The sequence below is a fragment of the Takifugu flavidus genome, chromosome 8, assembly GCF_003711565.1.
Source record: "Takifugu flavidus isolate HTHZ2018 chromosome 8, ASM371156v2, whole genome shotgun sequence".
Classification (NCBI taxonomy): Eukaryota; Metazoa; Chordata; class Actinopteri; order Tetraodontiformes; family Tetraodontidae; genus Takifugu; species Takifugu flavidus.
In genome coordinates this window covers 612,450-625,981 of record NC_079527.1, presented here as the reverse complement: position 1 = coordinate 625,981, position 13,532 = coordinate 612,450, and the positions used below count along the sequence as shown (strand labels likewise).

Below are 13,532 nucleotides of genomic sequence, written 5' to 3'. Positions count from 1 at the left end.
GACAACAGTCAACAGCCTCCAGGTGATGTCTGCTTCACTTCCTGCCGTGTTCATGCGTTCACTGACCACATTCACACCTTCACGCGTCATTTAATCAGCATTATGCTCGTTTTACCTTCATCACTCAGAAAAAACGGCTGTTGTTGTTGTGTGGTGGCTCAGTAGGAGGTCAGGCGAACGAGATCCGCCTTCCTCAGTTCCAGGCTAAAAGATGGGGCTGTGGCCAAATACCTGCTGGTGCGTTTTTATGCTGATGATGTTTCCTGTCTCAATCCAATGGGACACCTGCCAGAACATCAAATTTGATCAACCTTCCATGAATATTCAGTCGGGAGCATCTATAAGGCGGCGGAACAGACGGCAAACCCTCTCAGACTGAAACATCTCACATCTACATCATCAGGAAAGATCCGATCCTTTCTTCTGATCCTCCAGCAGGTGATGGCAAAAAGAAAATGATTCATTTTCATATTGGGCAGATGGGTTTTACTGGTCTTTTAGCATAGCAATGCCATGCTAATGCTCCGTTCTCGTGACACAAACTGAGCACTTTGAGCCAGAAAGGTCTCCACAGCTTCCTTCTTTAGAAACCTCACAGAAGGCCCGACTGGAGCTAATTTTGCCAATATTTTCTTCTAACAACCTGTGATTGACCTCCAACCCCGCTGTGAACTGCTTCCTGGTCCGAACCAGCCCTGTTGAGGTCATGGCCCCCCACAGACGTGGCCCCGGGCTGCGTGAGTACACGGCCCTGTTTGTTTTAGAGGAGACCTGATGAGACGTGATGTGGTCTGAGCTTGTGTTCTTGTGTTCCTCAGTTCTGGCAGCAGCCTGTGTGTTCGTCAGAGCAGGTGAGAGACTTTCCTCGGGTCTGAGGATCCTCAGCAGAAGATCAGATTCTCCTCCTGGAAGTTTCAACTTGTGCTCGTCTCAACGTTTGCAGGTCTCACCTTGTGGACGGACAGCGTGTTGTCCTGTGATGGACGTCACAGCAGCGATCACCTGGGCTTCGGTGGGACCTTCTTATGTTGTGATTCTGTCCACTAAATTGAGTCCTTCTGGATGTGATGAGGCACAAACGTGTTTGATATTAAATGTCTTAAACAGGGCGTGAAGTGTTTGATATGGAGACACGTATGTGCGGCAGACGGGAGTCCACCAACACCACAGTGGGAACCGTGGACATGCTGCAGCACTGGTAAGCTCCCATTCACTTCTTCTCCTCAAAAGTCTTTTGTCCTACTTAAAAAAGACAAAACGTGAGGGGAAAACTCTGTCTCTGTCGCCCCCTGATGGCAGGACGTCCGAAAAGACTGTTATAGAAAAGGTCTTGGTCAACAGTTTCACAAATCAATGATTGATTGTCCGGTTGTGGTCGTTATCGTGTTCTGTCCACCAACTTTACTCAGACGTGTTGGAGGATGACTTGAAGCTTGATTCTACACTGATTTCATTCTGTGCTTCTCTTCAGCACCGATGGCTCCAGACATGTTGCTCCACATCATGGTGTCAGGAACTACCTGAAGAAGTCCCCCCCCAGCGTCGCACCACGTCTGTTTCAACTCTAAACATGCATCCAGCTCTAGAGATTTACAACAAACAAAAAAAAGTTCATTTAAAATCCTGTTTAAATCATTTTACCAGAAGGTCAAAAGTTCCCAGAGTGTGGAGGATCCGTCATTGTGGGCTACAGTAAGAGCGGCACACCTCTGTTCAGCAATACCACACTGTGTCACCAGGGAACTATGGATGTCTTAAAGCGCCGGTACACTTGTGCATATATTGACTTCTTTATCCGACAGTCATGATTGTTTTGCGGACTCGCTGCAGATGATGTGTTTGGACACCAAGTTGAGCTCTTCTATCTGATCCATTTATTGATCACAGTAAAACAAACAAGCGCATGTGGACACTGTCTTGGGTTTACTCCTCATCTTCTCTCTTTAGACGAAAGAAGAAGCTTAACGCCAAGTCAAAGAGCATCCATACGTCTCTGCCTTCTGATGACATCTTCAAAACCAGGAAGAGCCGGCGCGGTGCTGTCCCCCAAGTCAGTTCCATTTGTGATTGGAAGGAAAAGTGAAAGAGAGCTGCAAACTAGTGGAGAGGTTCCATCTGATGTGATTTCTCTCTGCTCTCACAGTTCACAGTGCAGCCTGGAATCAGTCCCTGACTAACCTGACAGGTGGTAAGGTGACTCTTTATCTTCTACCTGCTACGGGTAGACAAGATGATGATGTGGTGGATTAGTGGAGGATTTCTGATGTGATTTGTAATATTTCACAGTTTACGGCTCATCGTGGAATCATTCTTTGGCAAACCTGACATCTGGTAAGATCACAGTTGCTTTTTGCCTGCATAGTTTATTTAAGATCACGTGACATCAGAAATCAGTGATCTTGCAGAGAGGACCATTTTATTTTCCTCCTCTTGACCTGTGTTGTGAGGGCAGCACCTGCATTCTAACGCAATGCCCATATTCCTGCAACTGACTCCTCCCACTGTCATGGAGCAGCAACTTTCCACCGAGTCCCTCTTGGATGTCTCAGTTCCTTCCTGTCTATATTTTCAGCCGAGCCCAGCTGCTCTGTGGAAATTTGCATCTGTCGGACCAGCAGATAACCTGTGTAGATATAGATGTGTAGATGACACTGGATGGGGTTACCACTTCCTCACCTCCCTGGACTGGAAAAAGCCACATTTAGAGACGATGCCTTGGAGATACCATGAAGTGTAAATCAATTTTGAATCAGGAGACTTTTAGTTTCCATGGGAGAGGCAAGGTTACCTACGTGGACAGCACTGGAAAATCGATCGAGCAAATCCATTGGACTTATGTTTGTCTTACAAGGGGCTGGTCCCATCACATCACCACTTCTATGTGAGACTATAGTTTGCAGGGAATGGACAAGAGGCGTAGCAGTACTGCCAGGTCTTAATGAGTGGATGTTCTGCAAGCACGAACAGAGCAGTTGTTGGCAAATCTTCCCCTGTTTGCCAAGAGGGTGGGCCACCAGAAACATTACTGGACTACGGTGACAGTCTGGCGAAATCTGTGATGACAGGCCACCGTGAATGCATGTCCCCACAGGAGCACAAGTGTTCTGGCCTTGGGTGGGACTTCTATACGGGTAGCTGGACAACCTGCCAGCGTAGGCTTGCCTCATTGGGTGTCTTGAACCACCTGTTCCACATTCTTCCTGGCTGATCCAAACACAAATGAGGAAGGGAGTATGGTCTGCTTCCTGAAGATCTCCACATGATGAATGAACTGATGTGAAGCGCCTGAGCTTTGATGTTCCCAGACCGAGGATGGAACAATCAACAGGTTTGATAGTTGATCCTCTGCTTTCATTTATACATTTCACCTGTTCTGATTGTAGATTCTCATCAGTGTGGAGGATCCGTCATTGTGGGCTACAGTAAGAGCGGCACACCTCTGTTCAGCAATACCACACTGTGTCACCAGGGAACTATGGATGTCTTAAAGCGCCGGTACACTTGTGCATATATTGACTTCTTTATCCGACAGTCATGATTGTTTTGCGGACTCGCTGCAGATGATGTGTTTGGACACCAAGTTGAGCTCTTCTATCTGATCCATTTATTGATCACAGTAAAACAAACAAGCGCATGTGGACACTGTCTTGGGTTTACTCCTCATCTTCTCTCTTTAGACGAAAGAAGAAGCTTAACGCCAAGTCAAAGAGCATCCATACGTCTCTGCCTTCTGATGACATCTTCAAAACCAGGAAGAGCCGGCGCGGTGCTGTCCCACCAAGTCAGTTCCATTTGTGATTGGAAGGAAAAGTGAAAGAGAGCTGCAAACTAGTGGAGAGGTTCCATCTGATGTGATTTCTCTCTGCTCTCACAGTTCACAGTGCAGCCTGGAATCAGTCCCTGACTAACCTGACAGGTGGTAAGGTGACTCTTTATCTTCTACCTGCTACGGGTAGACAAGATGATGATGTGGTGGATTAGTGGAGGGTTTCTGATGTGATTTGTAATATTTCACAGTTTACGGCTCATCGTGGAATCATTCTTTGGCAAACCTGACATCTGGTAAGATCACAGTTGCTTTTTGCCTGCATAGTTTATTTAAGATCACGTGACATCAGAAATCAGTGATCTTGCAGAGAGGACCATTTTATTTTCCTCCTCTTGACCTGTGTTGTGAGGGCAGCACCTGCATTCTAACGCAATGCCCATATTCCTGCAACTGACTCCTCCCACTGTCGTGGAGCAGCAACTTTCCACCGAGTCCCTCTTGGATGTCTCAGTTCCTTCCTGTCTATATTTTCAGCCGAGCCCAGCTGCTCTGTGGAAATTTGCATCTGTCGGACCAGCAGATAACCTGTGTAGATATAGATGTGTAGATGACACTGGATGGGGTTACCACTTCCTCACCTTCCTGGACTGGAAAAAGCCACATTTAGAGACGATGCCTTGGAGATACCATGAAGTGTAAATAAATTTTGAATCAGGAGACTTTTAGTTTCTATGGGAGAGGCAAGGTTACCTACGTGGACAGCACTGGAAAATCGATCGAGCAAATCCATTGGACTTGTGTTTGTCTTACAAGGGGCTGGTCCCATCACATCACCACTTCTATGTGAGACTATAGTTTGCAGGGAATGGACAAGAGGCGTAGCAGTACTGCCAGGTCTTAATGAGTGGATGTTCTGCAAGCATGAACAGAGCAGTTGTTGGCAAATCTTCCCCTGTTTGCCAAGAGGGTGGGCCACCAGAAACATTACTGGACTACGGTGACAGTCTGGCGAAATCTGTGATGACAGGCCACCGTGAATGCATGTCCCCACAGGAGCACAAGTGTTCTGGCCTTGGGTGGGACTTCTATACGGGTAGCTGGACAACCTGCCAGCGTAGGCTTGCCTCATTGGGTATCTTGAACCACCTGTTCCACATTCTTCCTGGCTGATCCAAACACAAATGAGGAGGGGAGTATGGTCTGCTTCCTGAAGATCTCCACATGATGAATGAACTGATGTGAAGCGCCTGAGCTTTGATGTTCCCAGACCGAGGATGGAACAATCAACAGGTTTGATAGTTGATCCTCTGCTTTCATTTATACATTTCACCTGTTCTGATTGTAGATTCTCATCAGTGTGGAGGATCCGTCATTGTGGGCTACAGTAAGAGCGGCACACCTCTGTTCAGCAATACCACACTGTGTCACCAGGGAACTATGGATGTCTTAAAGCGCCGGTACACTTGTGCATATATTGACTTCTTTATCCGACAGTCATGATTGTTTTGCGGACTCGCTGCAGATGATGTGTTTGGACACCAAGTTGAGCTCTTCTATCCGATCCATTTATTGATCTCAGTAAAACAAACAAGCGCATGTGGACACTGTCTTGGGTTTACTCCTCATCTTCTCTCTTTAGACGAAAGAAGAAGCTTAACGCCAAGTCAAAGAGCATCCATACGTCTCTGCCTTCTGATGACATCTTCAAAACCAGGAAAAGCCGGCGCGGTGCTGTCCCACTAAGTCAGTTCCATTTGTGATTGGAAGGAAAAGTGAAAGAGAGCTGCAAACTAGTGGAGAGGTTCCATCTGATGTGATTTCTCTCTGCTCTCACAGTTCACAGTGCAGCCTGGAATCAGTCCCTGACTAACCTGACAGGTGGTAAGGTGACTCTTTATCTTCTACCTGCTACGGGTAGACAAGATGATGATGTGGTGGATTAGTGGAGGGTTTCTGATGTGATTTGTAATATTTCACAGTTTACGGCTCATCGTGGAATCATTCTTTGGCAAACCTGACATCTGGTAAGATCACAGTTGCTTTTTGCCTGCATAGTTTATTTAAGATCACGTGACATCTGATCTTTATCAGTGTTGCTCTTCAATCCGGGTGGATGTAAAGTCAACCAGCTTTTCACTGGACTTTTTCCATCTGCATCTGTAGTTGAGGATTGCTGTTAATGTTTTGCGTATTTCAACTATACATGATTAGTCTTTATTAATTAATGTGCTTGTTAATGTTTATTACCTCAATGGACATTCAGTGCCATTCATCCTCCATCATCCCTCCACCCATCCATTATTCATCCCTCAATCATCCCTCCATCCATCTGTCCATCCATCCATCATCCTCCATCATCCCTCTATCCATCCATCATTCCTCTATCATCCATCCATCCATAAACAGGAAGTTGCAGTTTTGGTTCCAGATTCTGTGTCATACGTCAAATTTGTGAGACGTTTCGCCCCTTTGGCACAAAGGGGGAAGATTTGCCTGGATGTTGTTGATCTGTGTGTTGGCAGCTGGAGCCTCTGTGCGGGTCCTGGTTGACCTCATCCCCCATCCCTAACCTCATTTGTGGGCAACACTTAGAAAACTATTTCAACTTGAATACAAATGAAATCCTGAATACTTGTTAAGCCTGAGTATCTGGAGGGGAAGTTCCTGTTAAATGAGTCAGTTCTGAGACGTTTGTGTTGCAGGTCCGTGAATGTGCTGGGACACAGTTCATCAATCAAGCCTCCACATTTGAAACGGAGCTGGCGCATCATTAGGAGCCGAGATGATCGTCAGAACAATGAAGATGTAAAGAATAAACATCCTTCCAACGTTTCTGCTCACTTCATCTGGATGCATCTGTATTGTGTGATATTGTACTGCTGAATAAATGGAACAAGAGCAGAAGTTTTCCAGATGTTTTATTGGTTTCATATCAGCAGCACAGCACAGGACAGAGCGGTTCTCACCATCAATATTCACTACAATCATTAAACAAAGCAAATAAATAATAATTCAGTGCGGTGTGTTGGTCGGTGCACATCAGGCTGAGTAATAAATACGTCAAACATCAAACATCTTCGGAATCTTCAGAACAGAAAAACAGGAACACTTCACTTGTAAACTCACTGTAAACATACATTAGCTCTAGTAATAAATAACATCTCAGACTTCATCCCTGTCTTATGTACCATTATGTACCTTTTTGATCCCTTCTGATGGGCCTCCAGGTCTGTGCCGGCCACGCTGCAGTACTTCCTCCCGCCACAAGAGGCATCAGAAACACCCTTAAATTATAGCTTATTAAATCCAGGATAATAAACATTTTAAATATGATATCTACACCTGATTGATAAACATCCCTTTTTCCATATCATGATAGAATAAGTACTGGCTCACTGGTAATTCATCCCCTCCCATTATAACCACTGACACAGACAAACTGGGTGGTCCATGAGCCGACATGCTAACCAACTTGGACTCTACCTCACTTTCATAATGATGTCATGTGAACAGGAAGTGGAATGAAAGGGTGGGAGACTCAGGAGGATGGGGGGGGGGGGGGGGGTGTCACTCCGTCTGTGGCACAGAGATGGCGGGACCTTTGGGGTCGTCAAAGCGGTCCATGGTGTGGAGCTGCATGATCATGTGCAGACCGTAGGTGAGCACCAAGACCATCAGCAGGCTGGTCATCAGACCCATCCAGATACCTGGAGAGAAGAACCCGGCGCAGTCGCTGGCGTACGAGAACTCGCCACCGCTCACGTTGAAGCCCTGGATCTGTGGGGGGGGAGCAGACGGGTGACGCCCATCAACTCCAGTTTACTGTGACGGGGGGGGACGTAGAGAATTAAAAGGTTACCTGGAAGTCTTCAAAAACCACTCTCCACTGATTGGCCGGGTCCTTGGACGTGCGCGGCACCAGGAGGGGCCATCGGTGGCTGGTGACGGACTGGCAGCGGTAGGAGTACTCGGCGGGGGCGTAGATGTGCCTGCTACCGTTGAAGGTGGCCTTGGTGCCATCGTACTCCAGCTCCACCATGTCCAGTGTGAACCAGCGCCGCGCAGAGACCTTGTAGTGGCGCTGGCTCATCACAAAGCTGGAGACACATTTCACCAGTGAGGTGGGAACTGGTCACTAACTGGGACCGTGTGTGTGTGTGTGTGTCCACGCTCGTGTCTACTCACATCAGCTTAAAGTTGCTGTGGCCCAGAACTTCCTGGTAATTCAGAACCAACCTGAAAAACCAAAACAACGGTTTCAATCCGCCCCTGAGCTTTGAGTGGGTGTGTGAGCGCCGGGATTAGACGTGAAGGTCCGAGGTACCTGGCCTTGGTTCTGTCACAACTGGACCCGTGGAGCTTTGGGCTGACATCCTTCCCGAAGGTGGCTGGCGTCAGGTCGTACTCTTCCCAGCGACCCCTGCGCAGGATGCTCACCGACAGGCTCTTGGCCCACATGAGGATGCAGGTCTCTTCACCCTCCTGCAGAAAGATGGAGCACACTGGCATGAAGCAGCAGCTTCAGGCTCCATCCTGGTTCCACAGCTCCGGAAGTGCCTCCATTAGCTTTGGACCTTCTCATCCTGACTGAAATATGAGGTTTTCCTCCTCAAACAACAAGTCAGCGCTTCAGCTGCTCGTCGTGTATAGCTGCAGTCTTTGATCTAGAAGGGAGAGTGAATGGCTTTGATGTCTGAGCTGCTCCATAGAAGGTCACCTTGAACTGGACAGGAGCGTAGACGCCGGCCCTCTCCTGGATTCTGCGCTGTCTCTCCCTCTCTCTCTCCCTCTCCCGGTACCCTCCTCTGGCCTGCAGCAGAGAGCGTCCGCCTCCCAGACCCGCTTCCATCGACAGGGCAGCTGCCTCCTGAGAAGAGAGGAAGAGGCGGAGTTAACCTGCTGGACGGTGTCACGGACACAACGTCTCCGGACACGCGGACTCACCCTGGAGGGCCTCAAACCGGTGTAGATGGCCGTGTATGGAACAGATTGAGCTCTCATGGTGCTCAACACCTGACCGATCACCTCGTCTAGAAAACAGACCACAGATCAGCAGCGCATTACCCAGAATCCTCTGGGAGCAGAGGGGTCAGACAGGTGACAGACTCACCATTTCCACTCAAAATCTCTTTTGCAGACATTAAGTCAGCCCTGTGGAATTGAAAATGTTCAGTGTCAAATGATTTTGGGAGCGCCTGACACAGGTTAGAGGGTCTGAGGGTGTCAGGAGAGCGGCGGGCGTGTTCGTACCCGAGGCCGTAAGGCAGCCTGAACACCAGCAGGGCCGGAGACGACACGTTGAGTCGCAGCTGACCCAGAGTGTCAGCGTCCAGGTATAAGGGGGCGGTCTCCAAGTGGTCCTGCAGTTGACCAATCACTGCATTGGAGGCGGGCCAGGAGACAGCAGGCAAGACGAGAGGGGAGGACGAGGACAGCAAAGCCCCCTGAGAGACACGAGACAAAACTTGGCGTCACCTGCTTCAGCGGGGCAGCGGGCCGCCACTCACCACCTCACCTCCAGGTTGGGGAAAACGCTGTCCTGCTTGTTCCCAAAGGCTCCTCCGTACATGGTGAAGTCCTCCAAGCTCATCTGGAGGACACAAGAGAACCTGTCAGCACTAGGAGTGTATTCATCCATGCGTGTATCTATGCATGTATCTGCTGCTACGGGCTTTAAGCAGACCAAGAACGGTAGACTGAGACCTTGTCCTGAAGGAAGAGCACCACGTTTCTGGGCCCCCTGCTCAGAGCCTTCTGCAGGTAGGAGTTGAGCTGCTGCTGCTCCACGATGTGACCAGCCGACGGCGGAGCCTGAGCCGGCACCGAGGCCCTGGGGAGCGAAACATGCACCGTTAGGGCTGAGGGAGGGTATCGGTGTTGAGCATCATTCACAAACTACAGATCAACACAGGACACGCTGGGCTTCAACCAAAACCACTGTATACACACCGATCCGACTGCTGCTTGAGTATTTGATATGCTTTAATCGACATTTAACACATTTTCCTGCGGTAATTTCCAAGGCTAGCCTGCGGCTAAAGCTTTGCTAGTCGGGGCTAATCCCGCCAGCACAGCCTCCTCCGCGGGGACCGAAGCCTCCAGACCAACATGTCTCACCCTTCGCTTGTCCACAGAACCAGCGGCACCTGCTCATCGCTCTTCACCGGGCTGGAGAGGCCGAGCAGGCCGAGGAGAACGGCCAAGGACGCCGAGATGCGGCAGAGATGCTGCAGCGTCCCTGTGGTCGCCATCTTTACCAGCTCAGAGCGCGGTGACGTCAGCGCGCTCACGTGACCCCCGCGAGCGCGCCGCTGCAGCGGACTCGCGAGGCCGTTGGAGGAGTGATTAATATATTAGAATAAACATAAATAACAAGGCCTGGACATTAATGTAGAAATACCAGAAACTGTGATTAGTCCAGGTTGTTGCGAGAGGAAAGGAGTCATTTATTGTGTCCGTCCGATGTAAATACATAAAACAAGCTGCTTCCCTGCTGGAACAAACTGTATTTCTGTTATAAAATGATACATACATTAAAAAATCGTCCACACACACACACACACGATTGGAACACTTGAGTGAGGACAGAGCAGGTGCGGTTTGACTTGCACAACAGTCGGTGATATCATTGTGCCGGTCCACGTGTGTGTGCACAGATAACGCTGTAGTTGAAACATCGTAACTGACAAACAGCAGCTCTGCTGGTGAGGTATCGGAGGAAGGAGGTATCGTTATCTGCACGCCCAACTGGGACAGGTTGGAACACAGAGATGTTTGAAGAACAAAGCTGTCCTACTGGTGAGAATGCAGACCAGAGCACCTCCTGCAGCACTCAACATGGCCCAGTGGAAAATAAGGCTCATTGCAGGACAAAGGTCTCATTCTAACAACAAGTCAGACCTATGTTAACAGTTTAGGCTTTCAGAAATTCCCAGGAGATGCTATGAATTCAGGAGTCCCACCTGGTCTCCTTGTGAGACCTTGTGAGATTGATGGTCCAGTGCTGACAATGACTCCAAACTGGGGAGCGGTAAGGCTGCACTGCCTTGATTTTACCCTCACTGGGGTAAAAGAGTGTGGCAGCAACACTCAGGATTTAATCTGGGCTTGTCCATGGAGGGCCTCAGCCTGGGCCTTCAGGCCACGAAACTCCCCCTGGATGAAGTCAGTCAAGGTCTTCCTCATTTCCAACTGAGAAGAAATAGAATAAGGGGCATGTAAAAGCTCTGGAAGAGGCTGATCTTGGCCTGCAGGAACATTTCAGAAACCTTCCATCCTCACCTGGCTCTTGTTTTCAGCTCGCAGGGACTCGACCAGCTCCTTCACGCTGAACGGCCTCCCCACCAGAACCGTGATCCTCTGGAAAGGTCAGACAACACTAGCGTGAACACCAACGTGCCGGCACACAGCCGGGATGAGCCGTTTGTGCCCTACCTTCCCGATCCGAGGAACGTAGGGCTTCACGTTGGGCAGAACATCACTCAAACCTACGGGCAAACGCACAGGAATCACAACCATACCACCTTTTCTCAGACATTTTAGCATCTACTAGCATCTGTGGAGGGACCCTGTGATGAAAGGTGACGCTGAGACTCACCCACGTGCCAGAGCGGCAGGATGACGGGATTAAGGGAGCACTCGGTTATTAACCGCCCCACTCCTGCCAAACACACAGGAGAAGGGATGAGCAGGGCAGCGGAAGTGTCATCAAGCAGAGCCAAACCTTACCCCATTTTAACCGGATGAACTCTTCCGTCATGTTGATTTTGCCTGTTGGAGCAGCAGCGTCAGAGGAGGCCGTCAATCAGGAGAAAACAACAGCAGCTTAAAGGGTGAAAGACGGGGGGGGGGGCAGAGGGGGTGAACGCACCTTCTGGGAAAATGTGCACCCACTCGCCTCTGTTGAGCTTGTCCAGTACAAAATCCATGCCTCTCTGGTAAACGCCATCACCTTCGCAGGACACAACACGACTCGGTCAGCAGGGTTGCTATAGCAACAGTGGGCAGACATGGACATGACGCCGTTGCGCTTAACTCACAACAGCACGTGATATAAAAGGGGGTGGGGGGGTGGGGACTCGCCTCTGCAGACAGGAACACACTTTCCTCTGCTGAAGAATCGGGAGTGCAGCTCTTTGGTGAAGCAGATATCAGACGCTGCCGGAGTCCTGAAATGGACCAATAAATCAGCCCAGGCCGCCAGACCTCAGGTGAGGAAAAAGGCTGACAAAGCTCACCAGCGCATCCTGTTGAAGTCCCACAGGTGTCTGAGCTTCAGAACGCCTGCAGCAAAAACAGAGGTGAGGGTGGTGTCCTCATGCTCCAGCCGCTCCATGTGCTGTCTTACCCCAGAGGTGCGGGTCGTCCATGCAGGACTGGTGATTGGACAGGGTGATGAGCGGCGTGTCCGAGGGCCTCCTGTCAACTAGGTCCAGCAAGACCTCCTGGTTGTGGACCGTCAAATAGTTCATGTACTCTGTTGCAGAAAGAAGACCAGGGCTGGGATTGAACCGAATGCCCACGCTCCCACCTGGGCTAATGTGGGCGCACACTTACTGGTCCAGAAGTATGAATACGAGCCCACCATGCCCATGACCAGTGAGCTGGAGACCCTCCAGGCCAAGGGTGGGCACTGGGGGAACGGCCAGCGGACCTCCAGAGGCATGGCAGCGATCTCCAGGTTCTACATCCACCCACCTGCAACAGTCACAGGTCACAGAACAGGCAGGGTGATACAATCGGAACCGGGCTTGGTTGAACTTCGCAGCGCTGCCACCACAGTTTACCCCAAACACAGCAGATCTGCTCACGTCCACAAAAGTTAGTCAGTGTTCAAACAAAAGCTCGGCATGCCTGCATGAACAGTGTCAGATCTGAGCCCGGCTTGATTCAAAGGTTTCATCTTCATCTCTTAATTTTTCGCGTTTCTCCTGGTTGTCTCGATGCACGTTGTCCAACGAGACATTGACGTGTGTCCAGAGCCGAGCGGATGCTAACGTCTGCTAGCGGGGCTGCATCGCCAAAGTTGAAGCTCATCGGGAACTTTAACTTTAACATCGCGGCCGCAGAAAGATCAAATTGTACTTCACCTTTTCTCCAGCTGACAGTCCACTGGTCACCAACTCCGGAACTAAAAGTCGCGCAAGGAATTGTGGGAAAGTCGACTTTTAGCGACCACTTAGCGGGCAAATATTACCGGCCAGTAGTTTCTGTTGGTATAGTTTAAATTTGCTCCGTTGGCGAAAAAAAGTCTGTCGCGTTTCCTTAAACCTATTTTAAAAGAAAAAAAAAAAAGACTTGTTGTCAACGCGGAATTATGGGTAATCGATCGGCGCTAACATCCGGTCTGTATGCGCGCGCAATTATACGAGGCTGTTCAAGAAGGCAAATTATGTTGTTATGTTGGGCAGAATTGGGCTGTTTTGTATTCCTCTTGAATTTTCTTTAAAAAAAAACAAAAAAAAAATTTATTTCCTAAATGCTTATTTCGCAAAATCCACAATTGTATCCCCCGTTTAAAAAACACAACAATTATTTATCAAGGACAAACCATTGACTAGCACAAATGTGAAGTTGTTATAAACATGTTGTAGACTACACAGTTCACGCACGCACACGCACAGCGGTGAAGTCGTTATTTCATGTTGTAACGAGCCATCCTTGCCAACAGGTGTCGTGATTTCCACTTTTGATGTGCTTTGATCTCCCCTCGATTTCTCCTTTAATGTTGGGACACTTCATCAAAGCTGGAAACATCCGATGA

The 13,532-nt window shown here is 49.2% G+C and overlaps 2 protein-coding genes across 4 annotated transcripts; both read right to left on the bottom strand.

The window, feature by feature from the left end:
* Nucleotides 1-6,670: 6,670 nt before the first annotated feature.
* Nucleotides 6,671-10,056, bottom strand: atp6ap1a (ATPase H+ transporting accessory protein 1a). Its single transcript, XM_057042215.1, has 11 exons — nt 9,887-10,056; nt 9,473-9,599; nt 9,285-9,359; nt 9,020-9,213; nt 8,880-8,920; nt 8,714-8,799; nt 8,487-8,636; nt 8,094-8,251; nt 7,955-8,005; nt 7,629-7,866; nt 6,671-7,546 (listed from the first exon to the last, which is right to left on the bottom strand). Exons 1-11 carry the CDS (start codon nt 10,018-10,020, stop codon nt 7,337-7,339), a joined length of 1,464 nt encoding a protein of 487 aa, XP_056898195.1. The 5' UTR covers nt 10,021-10,056; the 3' UTR covers nt 6,671-7,336.
* A 146-nt stretch (nt 10,057-10,202) lies between these two features.
* On the bottom strand, nt 10,203-13,080 carry tafazzin (tafazzin, phospholipid-lysophospholipid transacylase). 3 transcript variants are annotated; one of them, XM_057042225.1, is made up of 11 exons: nt 12,859-13,080; nt 12,326-12,466; nt 12,117-12,245; nt 12,007-12,052; nt 11,852-11,937; nt 11,640-11,720; nt 11,498-11,539; nt 11,367-11,429; nt 11,204-11,256; nt 11,051-11,128; nt 10,203-10,960 (listed from the first exon to the last, which is right to left on the bottom strand). In XM_057042225.1, the coding sequence occupies exons 2-11, from the start codon at nt 12,432-12,434 to the stop codon at nt 10,859-10,861; spliced, it is 789 nt and encodes a 262-aa protein (XP_056898205.1). In that variant the 5' UTR covers nt 12,435-12,466; nt 12,859-13,080; the 3' UTR covers nt 10,203-10,858. The 3 variants fall into 3 exon arrangements, with proteins under 3 accessions (XP_056898205.1, XP_056898206.1, XP_056898204.1); XM_057042226.1 differs by having other exon boundaries at nt 12,326-12,571; nt 12,859-13,058; XM_057042224.1 differs by having other exon boundaries at nt 12,326-13,058.
* Nucleotides 13,081-13,532: the final 452 nt, after the last annotated feature.

Coding starts and splice junctions, on each gene's coding strand:
- tafazzin (XM_057042225.1), bottom strand. CDS start 12,434: ATGCCTCTGGAGGTCCGCTGGCCGTTCCCCCAGTGCCCACCCTTGGCC. Junction 12,246..12,325: donor GTATTCATACTTCTGGACCA/GTAAGTGTGCGC, acceptor TTTCTGCAACAG/AGTACATGAACTATTTGACG. Junction 11,938..12,006: donor GACTTCAACAGGATGCGCTG/GTGAGCTTTGTC, acceptor GGTCCATTTCAG/GACTCCGGCAGCGTCTGATA.
- atp6ap1a (XM_057042215.1), bottom strand. CDS start 10,020: ATGGCGACCACAGGGACGCTGCAGCATCTCTGCCGCATCTCGGCGTCC. Junction 9,214..9,284: donor GCGTTTTCCCCAACCTGGAG/GTGAGGTGGTGA, acceptor CGTGTCTCTCAG/GGGGCTTTGCTGTCCTCGTC. Junction 8,006..8,093: donor TGTGACAGAACCAAGGCCAG/GTACCTCGGACC, acceptor TTGGTTTTTCAG/GTTGGTTCTGAATTACCAGG.